Source organism: Diplotaxodon limnothrissa, linkage group LG19 (assembly GCF_057381915.1).
Source record: "Diplotaxodon limnothrissa isolate DT_005_m linkage group LG19, D_limnothrissa_male_GT1.1, whole genome shotgun sequence".
In the NCBI taxonomy this organism is placed as follows: domain Eukaryota; kingdom Metazoa; phylum Chordata; class Actinopteri; order Cichliformes; family Cichlidae; genus Diplotaxodon; species Diplotaxodon limnothrissa.
The window spans coordinates 29,017,055-29,034,020 of NC_140614.1; the positions used below are offsets into that span (position 1 = coordinate 29,017,055).

General features: G+C 44.3%; 2 protein-coding genes across 4 annotated transcripts in view; one reads left to right on the forward strand and one right to left on the reverse strand.

The window, feature by feature from the left end:
- The first annotated feature begins 6,373 nt into the window (after nt 1-6,373).
- id2a (inhibitor of DNA binding 2a) lies at nt 6,374-8,613 on the forward strand. Its single transcript, XM_085342359.1, has 3 exons — nt 6,374-6,802; nt 7,131-7,191; nt 8,058-8,613. The coding sequence occupies exons 1-2, from the start codon at nt 6,449-6,451 to the stop codon at nt 7,185-7,187; spliced, it is 411 nt and encodes a 136-aa protein (XP_085198485.1). The 5' UTR covers nt 6,374-6,448; the 3' UTR covers nt 7,188-7,191; nt 8,058-8,613.
- A 1,540-nt stretch (nt 8,614-10,153) lies between these two features.
- kidins220a (kinase D-interacting substrate 220a) overlaps nt 10,154-16,966 on the reverse strand; it is a 46,174-nt gene continuing 39,361 nt past the window's right edge. For 2 of the 3 annotated variants that reach the window (XM_085343746.1, XM_085343744.1), the window contains 5 exons: nt 14,523-14,639; nt 14,219-14,317; nt 13,047-13,265; nt 11,924-12,145; nt 10,154-11,565 (listed from right to left, as the gene is read on the reverse strand). In XM_085343746.1, coding sequence (XP_085199872.1) covers nt 10,675-11,565; nt 11,924-12,145; nt 13,047-13,265; nt 14,219-14,317; nt 14,523-14,639 — 1,548 coding nt within the window. In that variant the 3' untranslated portion in view covers nt 10,154-10,674. Of the gene's footprint in view, nt 11,566-11,923; nt 12,146-13,046; nt 13,266-14,218; nt 14,318-14,522; nt 14,640-15,830; nt 15,864-16,966 lie in introns of all 3 variants that reach the window. The other variant, XM_085343745.1, reaches the window with a different exon arrangement.

The following is a 16,966-nucleotide window of genomic DNA, read 5'->3' on the forward strand; positions in this document are numbered from 1 at the left end:
AACAGCTGCAGCTCAGATGCCAAATCCATTTCTTAATGGTTTGCTCCAGTTTTGTTTTGCTTCTAGACTTATTTCAACAAACCCCTTTAAACTTTAACTGGCTTTTCTCTTGCATGCTCATGCACATTGCTTCAGCATGTTTCCAAAGATTCAAAGACTTGCTTTTGCAATCCATAAAGAAAAAACAACTTGAACTCTTGAACTCTTAAGGTCTGCTGAGGAAAAATGATATGATACAGCTCTCTGTATGCTATTAGAAATGGTCCCTGTGAAGAGATTGCTCTAGTTCCTGGAATGTCTTGCAAAACGGCAGTAATAACTTTACTGAAATTTGGTGTCGTGGATGAAAATAGGGGACCGCTTATGCAAGGCTAAAGCTTATTTAACCAAAATGGCTTTTTTGACACATATCATCTTCGAGACGAGCACGCACAACCGCATTACCACAGAATCCAAGAAGTCTGAGGGCTAGGTGGTATCAGAACCTAGTTTCACGTCTCATATACATTCTCAATTCCCCTTGGAATAGAGGAACCTGACAAACTGAACCCTGGGATTGAAACAGCCCCAAACTTCATTAGTTTAAAAATGACGAACACAATGATATTACACTGTTCCTGCACCTGTCACATCCTAACAGTAACTGACTAGTGGTCATTAACGCCACACGTTAACGTTGACTTAAAAAAACATTTTTGTCACATGCGTGTAGCTGTGACAGATAAGCAATCCCAACTCCTAATTTCCACTCACACACCAGCTCACCTCTCTTCTCCCAGCTGCATTAAGAAAAAAAATCTCATTTCCACAATCATCTTTTAACAATATTCTACTAGAACCCACACTGTCATACTCCCTGTGTGAAAGTGGAGATATGCAGATATCTGATTACGGGGGTGCAGACTGCTAGCTGCAGTGACAGCTGTACCGCAGTGATAGGTGGGCGACACAGCAATGTTAGCGTGTGATTGTATGCCAACGGGCAATATTGCCTAAAAGTTAAACTGCAGCCAACTTTTTCACACTGCCAACTGGTTGGTGGTTGTTTCTCTGTCCAAAGAAGCCGAGCGGTTCAGCAGAAAATAAGTGGAGTTCTAACTTTACACAACTAGTTGCTTGAACGGTTTAAACTATAGAGTAGGGGGTAGCATAATGCACATCATATTGCTGCAGCTCAACTGTCCATCTCCATCCTCCACTTTTTCTCCTGCAGCCAGCTGTGCGTTGGGGAGAAGCAGAAGAGGAAGGCCGGCCTCCAGGGAGGCTTGGAGTGGCCACTCCACCACCAGCCTGGAAGGCACTTGGACAGCCACGGCCTTTGTCTCCCAGACCAGTCTGGCCAAGATCTCTCCCAGTGCTTGCATGTGATGCGGCCACAGCCTCTCACGTTACAGTAAAGCCAGGCATGGCCGTTGCTCAGAGAGCAGAGAGAGTCCCATCTGGACCACAGGACAGACTAAAAGACGGGCAGGAGGTGGACTGGAAGACAAGGAAAGCAACAGGATGGAGGATTTTAGTCAGCTGCCAGTTAAATCAATGCAACAGTCTCTCTGATCTTAAAAAAAAAATCAAACATATCAGTATTTCACATAATCAAGTCACAAATGTGGGCTGACAACTTAGGGTGTCTCACATAACCTTTTAGTTATTCTACTGCACCGAGATAAAACAATGAGTCCAATGAATTTGAAAGAAAATGATTCAACAGCTCTTTTGATAATGAGTAAATCTGTGTTCTGTGCTCTTGAGCAAAAATACCAACAAAAAATCCCAATGGTGGTTTTTGTAAGCTGCTGTTGTCTTATTGATTGACGGGTTTACTGAAACGCTAATGTGCAGATTACTTGACGATGAGCCTGATCGTAGTCTGCAGTTCAGCTGCGATAAATGTAAAAGAAAGCCTTTACCGTGCTAGAGGTGACTCGGGGGCTGATCACGCTTCACCCCACCGCATCACATCAGTGTTTGGGGGTGTGGGCCTATTTTAGCAAACCCCGCCCTGCAGAATAGACGCTGCTTAAAGAGTCACTGCACCACTGTTTGATGTGTACACTCCTCCACGCGACAGGCGCGTGGCAGCCCTACGAAGAAGAGTGTCGAAGGGGAGACCGCTCGGTACTGAGGGACGGTGGAGAGCAAAGTGTTACTTGCGGTGTACTCGGCTGATGTCACGTCGGAGGACTCGGAATTGCAGGAGGAATTCAGTGTTAGGAAAGAAAGAGAGCGCGCGGTTTGTACGATCAAACCCACATTTGAGAAATTACGAGTTTAAATAACCGTTGAAAAAAAAAAGCTTTTTAATCATCGGTGTTTTCTCCTCTCCGCTTTTAACCCTCTCCATCACACGGCTGGGGTCGATAACATCAGCCGTAGAGGGATATTATAACATTTTCTCCTATTTTTCTTGTTTTACTGTATTGTAATTGGTATTATTATTATTACTAGTATTATTATTAGTAGTATTTCTGCTGTTATTATGAGAACTGAAGACCAGTCGCCGTTCGGGTTAACTTTTAGGCGCACGGGGAGGACACTTTGATAGCCTCCACTGTGATTCACTGCATGCAGCAGGGTCGACCAAAAAGTTCATTTCTTTGCGTTTCCCGTAATTAAAGTATTGGCACCAGGAGACGATCGGCACATCGTTTAGAGCCAGCTTCATCTTTTTACCTTGAGAGTTAGGTAGGGAGAGGGGAGGAGGATCAACAAGTTCACCGGAGCACAGTCGGGCTGTAGAGCGCCCGACTCCGCTTTGGGTGCTGAACATTACTTTCTGATCCTTCCCTTGATATTTGAAAGAGAGTTGGTTAATGGGGATTTCTTAATTAATTTATTTTTTCATTATTATTATTTTTTATTTTTTACTATTCTGTTCGCTCAGATTGGATAATCTCTCTGAGTTACAACACTGTGTTACTTTAGAAAAAATTGGGAAACGTTTTGCAGTACTGCTGGAGTCCCAGAGGCATGTTTCTAAAAGTCTGACTGTGCGCTCACAAACTTTTGTGCAGGTTCTTTCCCTGCTTTTCGCAAGGTGATGCATGAACTCTGACACTGTGGTACAGAACAAGACATACAGCCACATATGGAAATAAGTATGAGCTTCATAGTAGAAAAGAGACAGATTACTTTAAAGTAAAAGAAAAAAGACTGGTTAGGTTTTGCAATTAAAAATAAATCAATCCAAACATAGTTGAACATAGGCCTGCAGTTGGTTTCTTCCCACACACCCACACCTAATCACAGAAAACAGAAAGAAGATGCTGACCGTTTGTTACCATTAACAATATAAAGTTTGGTGCAAATGAAAAGACAAAAAGAATTAATTTCATAATGACACTCAGAAATAAAACAAAGAAATTAAAATCTCCAATCATGCACTGAAACAGTCACAGCATGCATGAAGTCTTAGGAAAGTAAGAAGCATATTCATACTCCATAAAATATGCAAGTGTTCTTATTTAGCGGCATCCGTGGATCATTATGAGTGATTCATCTGTTATAAGATGAAGATTAATCAAGCTATTTTATATTCACTTGGGTTTTAATCTATCTTTGGCTTTAATGTTCCTGTGGAAAATCTTAATCCTTAAACTAGTGACTATAGATGTCAGATAAATATAGCCTAATGGAGTAAAAGTATGTCCACAGTATTTCCCTGCGGGTTGGGATGTAGCAGAAGTAGCATCAAATAAATACGGACCTGTAAGCTTATCCTCCATTAGCGAGTAAATGTAGGCTACTTAGTCACACTAGAGGCATCATAGGAGCGGACACGGCACTCGAAGAATCTCCAATTGAACTTTGTTTTAAAGACAGATATTATAGATCTATATAACTATATAGATAGACAGATATAGTTTTTAAAATCAGATTTGATTGGTGATTCATGCATTTGGCTACAGAAATTTAAAAATGGGCTATTTTAGATAATGCTTTAAAATAACCGCCCAAATAAGGGTCCAGATGTGTTTCAGCATGGCTGCGGGGTTACAAGACTTTCTTCTACATACTACAGAGGCTTTGGTCACATTCCTTTAGTGGTATTTTCTTCTTCTTCTTTAAGATTTGTAATGAGATAATCCGCTGGTCCCTCGAAGCACCACCACCAAAGCAGACTCCTCCGGAGACTCAAACCCGTCCCCGGTGTTAACGCTTCCCTGGTTCGGGCCCCGGCTCGATCAGCTGAGAAACACCTCTGACTGACATCCCCGAAACCCCGTCTCTATGGAAACCGCCTCGGCGGCGCCGGGAGGGCTGGCTCGAGAGCTGCTGTGAATGGGGTGACGTCACGGCGCCGGCGCCAGAGAGTCTGCTCCAAAGACGGAGAGAGAGGGAGAGAGAGAGGAGAGAAAGGAGAAACAGGGAAGAGTGAAGGCAGGGTGAGGCTGCGGCTGCTGCTGCTGCCGGTGATTCGCTCGGCTTTGTACCGACGTGCTCTTGCGCCAATTCATCACCTGTCTGTCAGGCATCAGTCAGAGGCGCAGAGCGAAATGTACACAGCTGTGGGAGCGAAAGGATGAAGGGGAGAAATGGAAAAATCCTATTGCACCAGATGTGGACGCAGACTGCAGGAGTTCCAGATTATATTAGAAATGAATAAAAAAAAATCAGGCTCGTCAGACAGCTGAAGGAGAAGCTGTCCGTGAACTGAACCACGCGCAAAACAATGGCACAGATGGTGTTTCACCGGTTTTTCTGAAATCCCGGAAACATTTCTTTGATGTATATTTATATATATATTTATATATTTTTTATGAGAATTTCAGGACTCAAACCCTTTGCATAGCTTCTACTATTATAGACTAGAGCGTCTTTCTTTGCCATGGGTGAACAGCCTTTTTGGGCTTTTTCATCAGGATCCACCCCTGAAATGCTTCTCTTGTGGTCCATTAAGCTGTAGAAAGCGGATTCTTTTGACTTGTGGGGTTTTCTTTGATTAATCCTGTCAACCAAATTGCCTTGCCAAATTACTAGGCCTATATTTCAATAAACTGAAAATACGAACGCTGACCGCTTCGTCGTCTTTTTAAAAGTACACTGAAACGCGTCATCTGGAGCAAATTTGATCCACAGTGCCAAAATCGCGCACATCACATTCAGCTGCCCCTGGGGGCAATTACTTAGTGCAGTATTAAGCAGCCCCCATCACCTCCAGCCGAAGAATGAAGCGTGTAATTCCTGCTAACAAATGACTCATTCAGAAAACATTAAAGTGTCAATTGTAGTTAATCGCCTCTTCACGTGTGTGGATGTAAAAGCTACATTTGCACTCTGCTGTGCCGAAGTGCACTGGGTCTTTATTAAAGACACATCTCCAACGTGAAAGTGGTCTAAACACGATGCTCTGGATTACTACAGTTTAATACAACTGTGGGGAAAAGTCGCTGGAGTAAATCGACTGATGATTTTCCCTCTGATTGCAACTGTCGCGCATCATGTCTAACGCACACACGCACTTTATTGTGATATATTTTACAGACTCTTGGCGTCAGTGAATACAGTGAATACATTTTAATCAGGTATTAGGTGCGTTAGTTAGTTAAACTGTATATTTCTGCCACCAAAACAAAACAAACATCCATAATCTTTCGTGCACATGGGTACGTTTCCTAGTGCGTATAAACAAACAAAACAATTAAAGGAAAGAAAGAAAAAAACTTTGACTGGTCTGAACATTTCTTTCTGTTGGTAGCTGTTTCAGTTCTCCACTTTAAGGTTATTGTTCTCCTTCATGCAGGAACCTGCCTTCACGCCGGTCCGGGCTGGTGTGAATTAAGAGTCATCAGGCGCGCCGGACACGGTCACTATCATCACTGCTCCACAACTTCAAATCCACAGCTGAATGCGCTGATGCAAGAAGGAAAAATAAGTGCTGGCTGATGAGGACTTTGATGGTGTTCCGTAAATAGGATTAGCAGATAAACTCTTGAAAAGATCTCCTTTATTTATTTTTATGTTGAATTTAAATACACCTTTCTAAACCCACTGAAGCTCGACGCCGATCGCAAATCTATGGGGTCAAATTTAAAACGTGCAGGCAAAGGTGCTCGCGCCTTGCCGTTGTCAACTGACATCCATGAGAATCATTAATTTTCTTGATCAGAAACAGGTAAGGGCTTAATTTTCCAAATTGCCCACCGGAGCTGCTGAAGCGCCCTCTGGGTTCCGCCTCCAACATGCGTTGCCACTGGTAACCTGGTGGAAAGGGGGGTGGGGTTTGAATGAGAAGCGCCAATAGAGGGTATAAAGGAAGTTGAGTGACATGTTAGCAGCTCCCAATCAGCGCGTTTGGCCCGCCCGTGCCGCATGCCCAGCCTACTGGCTATATAAACCACACTGACAGCTAGGTAATCCAGTCTGATCGCAGATCGTCTGGCAAATCACAGGACTTAATAGAAGCAAGACATCCGACACAAGCAAACCCTCTCGCTCAACACTTACAAAAATGAAAGCAATAAGCCCCGTGCGATCCTTCCGGAAAAACAGCGTGAATTTATCAGAGCACTCCTTGGGAATCTCTCGGAGCAAGACCCCGGTGGATGACCCGCTCAGCCTGCTGTACAACATGAACGACTGCTACTCCAAGCTGAAGGAGCTGGTGCCCAGCATCCCCCAGAACAAGAACGTCAGCAAGATGGAAATCCTGCAGCATGTCATCGACTACATCCTGGACCTGCAGATTGCGCTGGACTCCAGTGTCGCACTAACCAGCCTGCATCACCCTTCCCGGCCGGGGCAGACTCCGTCCAGGACTCCTTTGACCACCCTCAACACAGATATCAGCATCTTGTCATTACAGGTAATTACACTGTAGCTGAGCGCGTATCCTAATTGAAAAGCGACAGTCCAGAGTGTTGTGAGAGAAAGATTTGGTGGATTTTTTTTCTCTTTTTTTCATGTGGGCGCATAAGCAGTGCGCCTTTGTAGCCTATGCGTAACTCGCACAAAATGGCTTGTTGGAAAGGAGGAGGGGGGGAAATGGCATGTTATATATTTTTTTCCTCCTTTTGTTCAGAATCAGATGAGGAAGAGATTTGACCTACATAACACTATTGCAAACGCCAGACACATCATTCGGATACTGCTTAAAGAATTAACATTTGGTCGGTTTGTTTGTTTGTTTTCAGTCCCCGGAGTTGCCATCAGAGCTGATGACAGATGACAGCCGGACTCTGCATCGTTAAAGCGGTAAGTAGGCTGTCCTCATGTCTGCTGCTGCATTCTGTCCAGGGCTTTTAGGCTCCGCTACAGCCTGTCTCCCAGTCTGCTGGAGCAGAATGGGCTTGAATTACCATTTACCCATCCATTTGTTCCACCGCGAATGTCGTCTCACGTTGCTGTAATGGTCCCACTAATGTTTTTGTATGAGAATGCGATGCAACACTGGGGCGTCTGTTATGGCAAGCACGACTTGGGTACATTTTTATTATTATTATTACTATTATTATTATTATTAGTTACAAGGCTCATCCGAAACAAAATTAAAGATCACATCACTGGCTTCTGCGAGACTTTAGTGTGTCACAGATTGATCGAACTATTTCGTGTCTCATCTGCTGTGTGGAAAGACGTAGCAGACTGATATTTCGCGCTGGAGTTTAGTGGCAAGATATTCGCTCCAGGCTGCTTGGTTTACTGTATATAAGTAGCAATCGTCAGGGTTGTATTATACCCTCTTGTGTCTATAATGAAGAGCATCTGCAACAGGAAAATAATGGCTGTTTGGATTACTGCTACTACGATGTCTGCACATAATTGGTACAAGAAGTGGGTAGGCGCCAGCTGAGCGGCAATTACGCTGATTCTTCCCCAGATTGTAGGCTGAAGTTGTGCGAGAAGTGTGTGTGTGTGTGTCTGCCTGTGTGTGCGTGCGCCCTCTCCTTTCCCCCTCTCTCTCTTTCTGTGTGTGTACATCTGGAGCGCAGGGTTTGCTTAGTATTGGGAGTGTTTGGTTAAATGTTAAAAACTGCGGCTTCCTCCCTGGCGCCAGTCTGTCCGGATCTCTGCCCTGTTTGCATTTTCTAAACACGCCTCTCTTTCTCAATCTTTTGCAGGTGTTTGGTCAAGACGTAAAAACACACACAGGACCTGGGGAGCAGGACTTCTCTCCCCCCCACCCCCTTCTCTCTCTCCCTTCCCTCACCTCCAACCTCTGTCCTCCAGGCCTGGATTTTTTTTTTTTCTCCTCTTCTGACGCTGAAATCAAGAGACTTTTGCTTATTATGGGACAATCTTTATGTGATGTGTTTTCTGTTTGGACACTTCATTATTATTTAACTTAAGACTTTTTTATTATTATTATTTGTGGGTCCTTTCTGGAAATGGAAGGCGCGTTATATTCCCGACAGCGGGAGGAAAAACGAGATTGTCACAAGGATTATCCTCCACCCCACCACCACCACCGACTTCACCCCATCCCTCTTCCTCCCTCTTCACCCCCCCTCCTGTCCTTCTCCTCCTTGTTGAAGTCTTCGCTTTTTTTGCGGAGGTGGGAACGTAAATAGACAGCTTGGTTAGTTACTGTAAAAAGTTTAGTCTTGTCAGAATTGTTGGCACATGAAGGACTGGACGTTGTTTAAAAAAAAAAAAAAAGTTAAAATGAAAAGAATGAAACCTTGTGAACTCTCATCGGGAGTTTATCTTGTATAGTTGCAGGAATTTCAAACTTCTGCAAAAGTGTAATGTTGTACTTAATTATGCTGAAACTTTTTATAAAAGTAATGTAAATTGTACCTTTTTATACAAAATAAATCAAAAACGCCATTTGGATATGTGTCATTTGGGGGAAGAACCACTTCGGGTTGGGGGTAAATGTGGTGGGCTTTTGTTTGTTTGTTCAGGAGATATTAAACCAGTGCGTAAAATGATCTAGTCAGATACAGAACAAGCTGAGGTTATCTGTGTTGGCTTTAGGTTGGATGTAAAGAAAACATCTGAGATGCATGAAAAACTAATCGTACAGAGTGTCCTTATCAGACCTGCAGTATGTGACCTATAATAGTCTTAAAACACAGCGTCAACACTTCTCCAAGGCAAACACGACCTGGAGGCACGGTTGCGTAAAAGCTTACTGAGGACGCACTGACTGCACTCTTACTTTCTCACATGCCGCTGAAAGTAAAAGGGATTAACTGGTTTAGGTTGTGAGAGCCAGAAGCCGAGGATCTATTGTTTTTTTGTTTTTTAAATGGTAGACAATTGTGGGAAAGAGGTGAAACTATAGGTCTGTGATGGGTTGGATTCCGTAAGTCGAGCTATTAACTTGCCTTTCCCCTTTTTGCAAAACAGAAGTACGAGTCAGATCAAAACGTCCTAGAAGCATCTGTATTCAGACCAGATTTTGACTAATCAAACCCCACCGGTGTCCGCAGTTTGGACTTTATCAGCTTGATTCCTGTGAAATTAAACTATAAACCAAGTCAAACGATGACGGGAGTTCAAAATCAAAAAGCCACCCGTGGTCATTTGGCAGTCCACTGTTCTTTAAAGCAGGCATCAAAAGCGGACTGAGGTAGAAAGGGGGGGCAGGGGGCGGCTAATGCGTGCTGTTGGGTGACGTGATGGACCCCGCAGTGAGACCTGACAGTCACGTGTTGCAGGATCTCAAATGTTTCCATACCACTGACCCGCCAAGTAATCTGTGGCCTCCCATTAGGTGATTATTTTATTTATTTATTTATTTTAATAACCCCAAGGGATACTTAAAAATCGCCAAGTGTGGAAACAGTCACTCTTATACAAACCAGGAAAAATCTATTTATAAATAAAGCATGTCTTAAAGTTAAGACTCATTTACAGTTAAATGTAGAAGTACCAGAAATAAAAACGGCTCCTTAAAGGACACTTTAAGAGTTACTGTGTTGAAGTTCAGAGTCCTCAAACCTGACAGGCGGTGTCTGTACAACCAGGCAGTAGCACGTTTGTATGAAGAGTGCGCCATCTATCGGTCAATACGAATCCTACCACTGAAGACATTTGCTTTTCCTCACCACATCATTAGGTAAAATATGAAAGCTATTAAAAATGTGACTTAATGTGCGTATTCTGGCCTATTTACCAGCGAATTCCAATAATGTACTGCACAAGCAGCTGAGTTAAGTCGAAGAAAACAAAAAAGAAAACCCCCGTCAGACTGATTTCAAGAGTCCACATACTGAGGATGTTTATTGATTCACAAAACACACTTACATGTGACGCTTTGCAGTCTAGTTCATGCATTTCTATCACACAGAAAACAGCACAAGTGTCTACACTTTGTTCTACCTGAAATATTCTAGCAACCTCACAACATGCTTTGAAGGCCGAATGCCTCAGAAACACTAGACTTGTTTTCTCTTCACAGTCATGGCTACTGTTCTATAAGCAACACTTTATTTTGTTTTATTTTTTACTGTAACATTACCGTCACTACACACAGAAAATCCAAACTAACGACAAAAACACACGGGACAAACAAACAGACCTTACAAACATTTTTTGGTATTTAACCATCAACTATCAGATTTATCCTTTTCAAAAATCAAGGTGGTTGCTTTATTAAACCTTACAACTCTTCTTTGACTTTGTCCTTAACAACACAACACTCATCTACGCTAGTTCATCGCAACACAATACAAACATCAAGAACCACACTCCGCATGACCCTTCTTAGTGTAACAAACACGTGGCTTCTTAGAGGACGCTCTCCCTCTCGTCGCCAAGGCTGATGGTTCGCAGGTTCTGGTTGTGGTGGATGGTGGCTGCCGTGGTGTTGGCAGTGCTGCTGCCGGGGATGATGATGACATCTGGGGAGATGATGTTGGAGCAGGCGGACTCTGTGCCTGTGATGGTAGCCTGCTGCTGATGGCTGTTGTTGGTGTTAGTGTTGGTGTCGCTGGGGCTGCTTGTGTTGTTATTAAGGGTGGTGTTGCTGGCGCTGTGGTTGAGGTTGCTGACCCCGCTGGATGGCCACCCCTCATCTGGGCTGCTGGCCATAAGGCTGGCCTCAGATGGAGCTTCGGAGCAGATGGACATGCGGGCCACTGTGGCATCCTGCAGGCCGCTCAGGCTGCTGGGTAGGGGGCCTCTCTTCTTCACCAAGCCCTCCAGCTCCAGTTCAATCAGACTGGGCTTCAGTGCATCTCTCTGTCTGCCAGTCTCTCCTTCAGCTTCTTCCAGGGATGGGTCTGAGGAGCTTTCACTGGAGCGCATCCCCGAATCGGACGAGTCCTTCTTATCGATGAGGATTTCGGTGAGGAAGCCAGGCTTGGCAAGCAGCCCAGTTGGCTTGGAGCTGTGGGAAGACAGAGCACCAAATTTTGCCTCTTTATGGAGGAGAGGTGTGGTGTTGTCAGAGTCTTCTGGGCCCGAGTCTTCATCATTGGGCAGCTTGTGGTAATATGACCCAGCTCCTTTCTTCTTGGAGCCTGGAGTCCTGGAGGACGAGCTGTGATCCAGCTTTTCATCCTCTTCGCTGATGGGGTCTAATCCATCGGTCCCTGAGGCAAAGTCTGTGGCATCAGAATTCTTGGAGCTTCTCTTGGTGAAAGACTTGCGGCTGTCTTGATCAGATCCTTCCTTGGCCTGAGAAGAGGGAAGAAGTTTCAATGAGGAGAACATAAAAATATACTGAATCCTCTGCTGCTGACCTCTGAGAGACCACTGACAAAAGGATTCCTATCTCTGCCTCTGGTGCCAAGACAAACAAAGAATATAAGCCAATAATGATGAAATGCAAGAAGCAGTGGTCTCCATTTTCTCAGCTGAGACTTCGAGTTCCGCCATTTCTCAGTACAGCAAAATACAACATTTCAAAATCACAAGTTAACTACACGGTACTTTCCTCCAGTCATGACAGTAGAGACTTATTTGAATGAGCTATTTCTGTCATCAGCGATGTGGTGACAAAAACACGACAGTGTACTTGTGACTGTCCACCCACCCCTTTGTCCTCTGAGCTGGCAGCCTGAAGGAATTGTCCAGGGTGGGGCTGAACAGGCCTCTCTCCCCCACTGCCGGACATCTCCAGCTGGGCCATCTGAGCGATGTACTCCCTGTAGGCATCATGATACTCAGCCTGCTGCTTGTCTGTCAGCTTGCAGATGTCATTAGAGGATTCCTGGGAATTCAGGCTAGACATGCTTGAAGTGCGGTGATTTGCCACCTGAAAAAATGAGGAAAAAGTTTGGTTGGGGTGCAACATTCATCCGAGTCTGTCATGTGCTGAGTACAGAGTGCCTTATGGTTCTGGGCTATTGACTTAAGAGTGCATAAAACAAGAGTGCAACAGCATTTACTCTGTGTGCAATCAGACATATACAGCAGCATTCTAAACTGCATGAATATGTACATGAGCTTTTGTAGCTCAGATTGATTTTATTTGTAGAGTTTATTTTTTGCACATCTTATATTTCGACTGTATTTCTTACATACTGTTTGGCATCTGTCGTGTACAGCAAAGGAAGAGTTTCACTGTACAGGGAAACATGTTTCTTTAATGTGCATATGACTAGAAAACTTTGAAACTTGAAACTGAAACTGATCATTAGATCTGAAATATTCTAAATCTGAGAATTGAATGTTTCCAGCAAAGACCGCGTGTGGAGTGGGAACTGGAGGTCATCTGAAACAGCAGCAGTGTCACTCGACGTGTGACCGTTTGCATGTGTCTCAGATGTTTGCACACTGGAAATACAAAAAGGTGAAAATACCAAATAGGGGGCCCTTTGACACCTTTTGGTTTGCAGCAGTGTCTAAGTATTTTTAATTCTGCAAATTTCAAGACCATCGTCAGCTTCCTCCGCTGTGCTCTTCTTTTTTTTGGGTTAAACCACATTTATGTGAAACTGCTGAGGTCATCAACACACTGGCTTGGTGCAGCGACCATTCAACAGTTTGGGGTCCGACTATTTCCAAGTGTAACATGATAACAGTTACGCTTAAAAGTAGCAACTTCAATACGGTTGCACATCTGCATGTGTTAAAATAATGTGCCCACACACACACTGGTTGATCACGCCGCAGTTGTGATATTTCTATAACAAGCTCGTGACAGGAAGACTAACCGGCCAGTGTGAGTTGTTGCTGCGTCTCACAGGCTCCTCCAGACCCACGCCGCTGAGTTCCTCAAAGCTGAGGTTGAGGCTGAAGGCGGCTGTTTCGCGCTGGGCTCCCCCTGAGCGTCTGCTGGGCTCCCCGAGGTGCACGCTGCTGCCCTGCTCGCTAGCAGCTCGGGACTCATCCTGAAGTGCTGCCTGGCTTTCAGCATGCCGCTGTTCTATGACCTTAAACAATACAGGACAATATATGTGATCAACAAGTCACTTAGCGTGTTGGTTTTTGGTGTGTTTAAATGTAACAAGTACATCAGACTGCAGCAACAACAACAACAAAAGCTTGTGAGAACAGAATTGGGAGCTGTTCCTTAAGTAGATCTACTCAGCTGTCCCCTCCTTCCTGACAATACCCTCCCTTCATCCAGATATCAGTCAGCAATCTTGAACCAGATGGCTGTGCTAGCTGCATCCTGGCAACACAACACTGGTTTTTACATGGAGCTGCAAGGCCACTGCACTCTCCAGCTGCTTCTACCCAAGCCCTGCATAGGATCTCCGGTAAAACACGACCAATCTGGGGCTCTTGCCTTGGCATTAAGAGCACAGACTGACATTTGATGAAGTGGAGCCGGCTACATGTGTTAGTGATTTGAGCCGACTAGACCTCTGGCTGGCTGACTAGCGCCTTTCTCGTAATACGGATTATAAAATCTCCATCCCAATATCTCAGCACAACACGAGATGTCTTATTATGTGATATTGTCTGGATTCTGGCACAAACCACAACTGAAACAAATATCACCAGCGGGGCCCTGGTATGGTTGAGTATACGTCAGAGTCGCAGAGGGGCAGTTGATATTGTTTGTGGCGGACTAATGCTTTCCCTGTCAGCCTACATATGACCACTTCTGTTCACAAGAGTTTAACGGGTAATTAATAAAAAAACAACTTTATTTATCCAGGAAAGGAAACTCGTGAGATTTAGAGCCTATTTTTTCAACAGTATCACAGGCCCAGAAAGGCAAGATTGACCTAGCATCTTTTCTGGAGCATGAGAAACCAGAGCTTCAAGAGAAAACTCGCACAAGAATGATGAGAACATGCACACAATATTTAGCAAGATGTTGAGTTGCACAATATTATTGCATTAAAGGCACCTAAATGAAGCAATCTAGTCTCACCATTCCTCTGAAGAGCTGCCAGTCACCAAAGTTCATCTCCATCTCTTTCTTCAGCTCATCTAGGTTGCAATGCGTGAGCACCCGACCATTTATATTGGCCTGCAACGGATAAAAAAAAGGACTGGTTTGCTCACAGATTCAATGCAATTGCCTAGAAAAGCCCACAGAGTAGCGAGAACTTCATGAAGAAAAACACTGCATTCATATGTTGCAATAAATGTGACCATCGAAAGAATGCCACACAAAGATGACGACAAGAAAAAATGAGGTGTTCACATAAACTTCTTTTAGTTTAAACGCGTACCTTCTTAATGGTGGAGGTGTACTGAGGCAGCATGGTGGGGTCGATTCCTTCTAGCTGCCTGAGACGCTCGCACACTGCGTCTGTGTTCAAAGAGCTGAGCAAGATGGCGGGAGAGCCCTACATAATAAAACACATTAACATATAATTGGAACATATTAAGACAGCTTTCATGGAGTTAAAGTCACCAGAGCAAACACACGCACACATTCTGTTAGAGCAACTCATAACTCCTAACACACTGATTAGGGCAAACTGAGCAACAATTCCTGAGAAACAGACGTGCAGGGCTGTTAGCTGCGAGGCACACAGAGGTGCAAAACCACGATCTCACACTGTATTTCTTTCTATCAGTCACACAGTGTAAGTGTAAAAGTAAACATAAATGCCAACCTATCCAAATATGCTGTTATCTTCCCTTATTCTTTTTCTCTGTGTATATATAAGCGCATAATGTGTGTGCTCAACACTTAAGGGATGGAGTCTGTGAGTCTGTGAGCCGACCAACACCGAAGCGGCCTCTGTTGATGAGCAGCTACGTAGCTCGATGTGACTAACGCCAGTTGCCTGTTGATGCAACTGGCTGTCTGTGAAGGCCTCACAGACAGCCAAAATGCCACCCGCTGGCACGGAGACCAAACAAACCTCATCCACCCTCCTTCAACCAACCCCCCCTCCCGTCCCTTTTCTCACCCCTCTCCCTCTGGCTCTGCTCGTCTTTGAGACAAGCAAAGTTCTCCTTTCTTTCTTCCTTCCTTCTCCCTCTTCTCTCCCTCCCTTCCTTCCTTCCTTCCTTCCTTCCTTTCACATTCCTCCCTGCTCAGCCTCCTGCACTGACCTCCTATCACTCTCTTTTCCATCACTGTCTTTCTCTCACCCCCCATCCTTCCCTCCTCCCGCTCCACTCGGCTATTAGCACTATTACGACAAGGCTTCAGTCTAAGCCCCCTGGCTTTGTTTCTGGTTTCGAGGGAGAGAAGAGCAGAGCTTAGCCGAACTGTGAGTGGTTGTTAGACAAAAAACCTAAGCAGCTCTTACAACACAGTACACAATAATAGGTGCCAACTTTCAGTAATGGCTAGGATGAAGACTGGCACTAAGGGAGTTTAACTACTGATCATATCCACACTCTAGAATGAAACTATGTTAGTGACTCTAATAACTATACTAGTTAAGTTGTGTTTTGCATTGACTTTAAAGCAACAAGTCCGTGTTTCTACAGCATGCAACGTACACCGGTGCAAGTGTTAGGGATGAAGCAGAGATAGGTGGATGATGGAAATGGAAGTAGCATCGAAACCAAAGGTGTACCTGCTTGAATTTGTAAGGCAGCGGCTTTAAATGCTTGATCAGGAGACAAAAAAATAAGAAGCAGACGGACAAGAAGTCAGACAAAAATACACACAGACATTTATAACACTGTGAAACCAGGAGTGTACCTGTGAAAAAAGAAGGCGGGGAGGCAGAAATTTAGACAGACAAGCAGAGAGACTGTAAGGACACATGTTAAACTCATCACCACGACAACAGTGCAGACATTTATCTGTCAAACAGTAGGAGGGGAGACAGCTAGCCAGCCAGTGTTGTCGGCCTGGAAAAGAGGAAGCTATTGGAAGTAGAATTGTCAGAGAAAGAGATTTTGTTTTCGCTGGAGTCAGCTGGCTTTTACAGCCATAATCTTTGCAGACAGAGCGGACTGCGGAGGACATAGAGACAGAAAGAAAGATCCATCTAGAGAATGAGACGTTTCTCACTCTGCAAAGAAAAAGCAGAAGTTTCGATTCACTGAAGGCCTTGAATAAGGCTCCTTGATTCAGACACCAAACGTGTCTTCTAAGAGCGTGAGTGAAAGCATGAATGTCTGCGGGTGTGTCCGTGTGTGTGTGTGTGTGTTTGTGTGAACCCTCCCAGTGTGTGTGTGATAAGACTGTAATTACAGCTGGGCTGAGCTCAGGGCTGGGCAGAAGGATGGGGAAGAGGAAACAGAGCTCTGTGAGGGAGGAAGCGTCTTGGTAAGGAGATAAGCTCTACCAGCGCTGGGCTCATTGTCAGTATATATGTGTGTGTCTGTCTGTACGTGTGTTGCCAGCCCCAACAGTTGCTCTGATGATAATCCCAGCAGCCAGAGGAATCCATACTCGCACTTACATCAGCTAGGCAATTACACTGGGATAGGGCTGCTTATATATCCCCACACTAGGAATTACACACAAATGTACACATACACATTTGCAGATTTGTAGAAATGCAGGGACACATGAGCACGACACAAAGAGATTAAGTACAAACCAAAAAAGGGAAGGAAAATGTGAAAATTTATACTAAGGAGGAAAGAGCACAAGGGAGATACGAGGAACAAAAATTGGTATTAAAATATAAGAGACTGATGAAGGTATAAAGGATTTTTTTTTTAAATTAAAGACACAAAATACAGACAGATAAGAGTT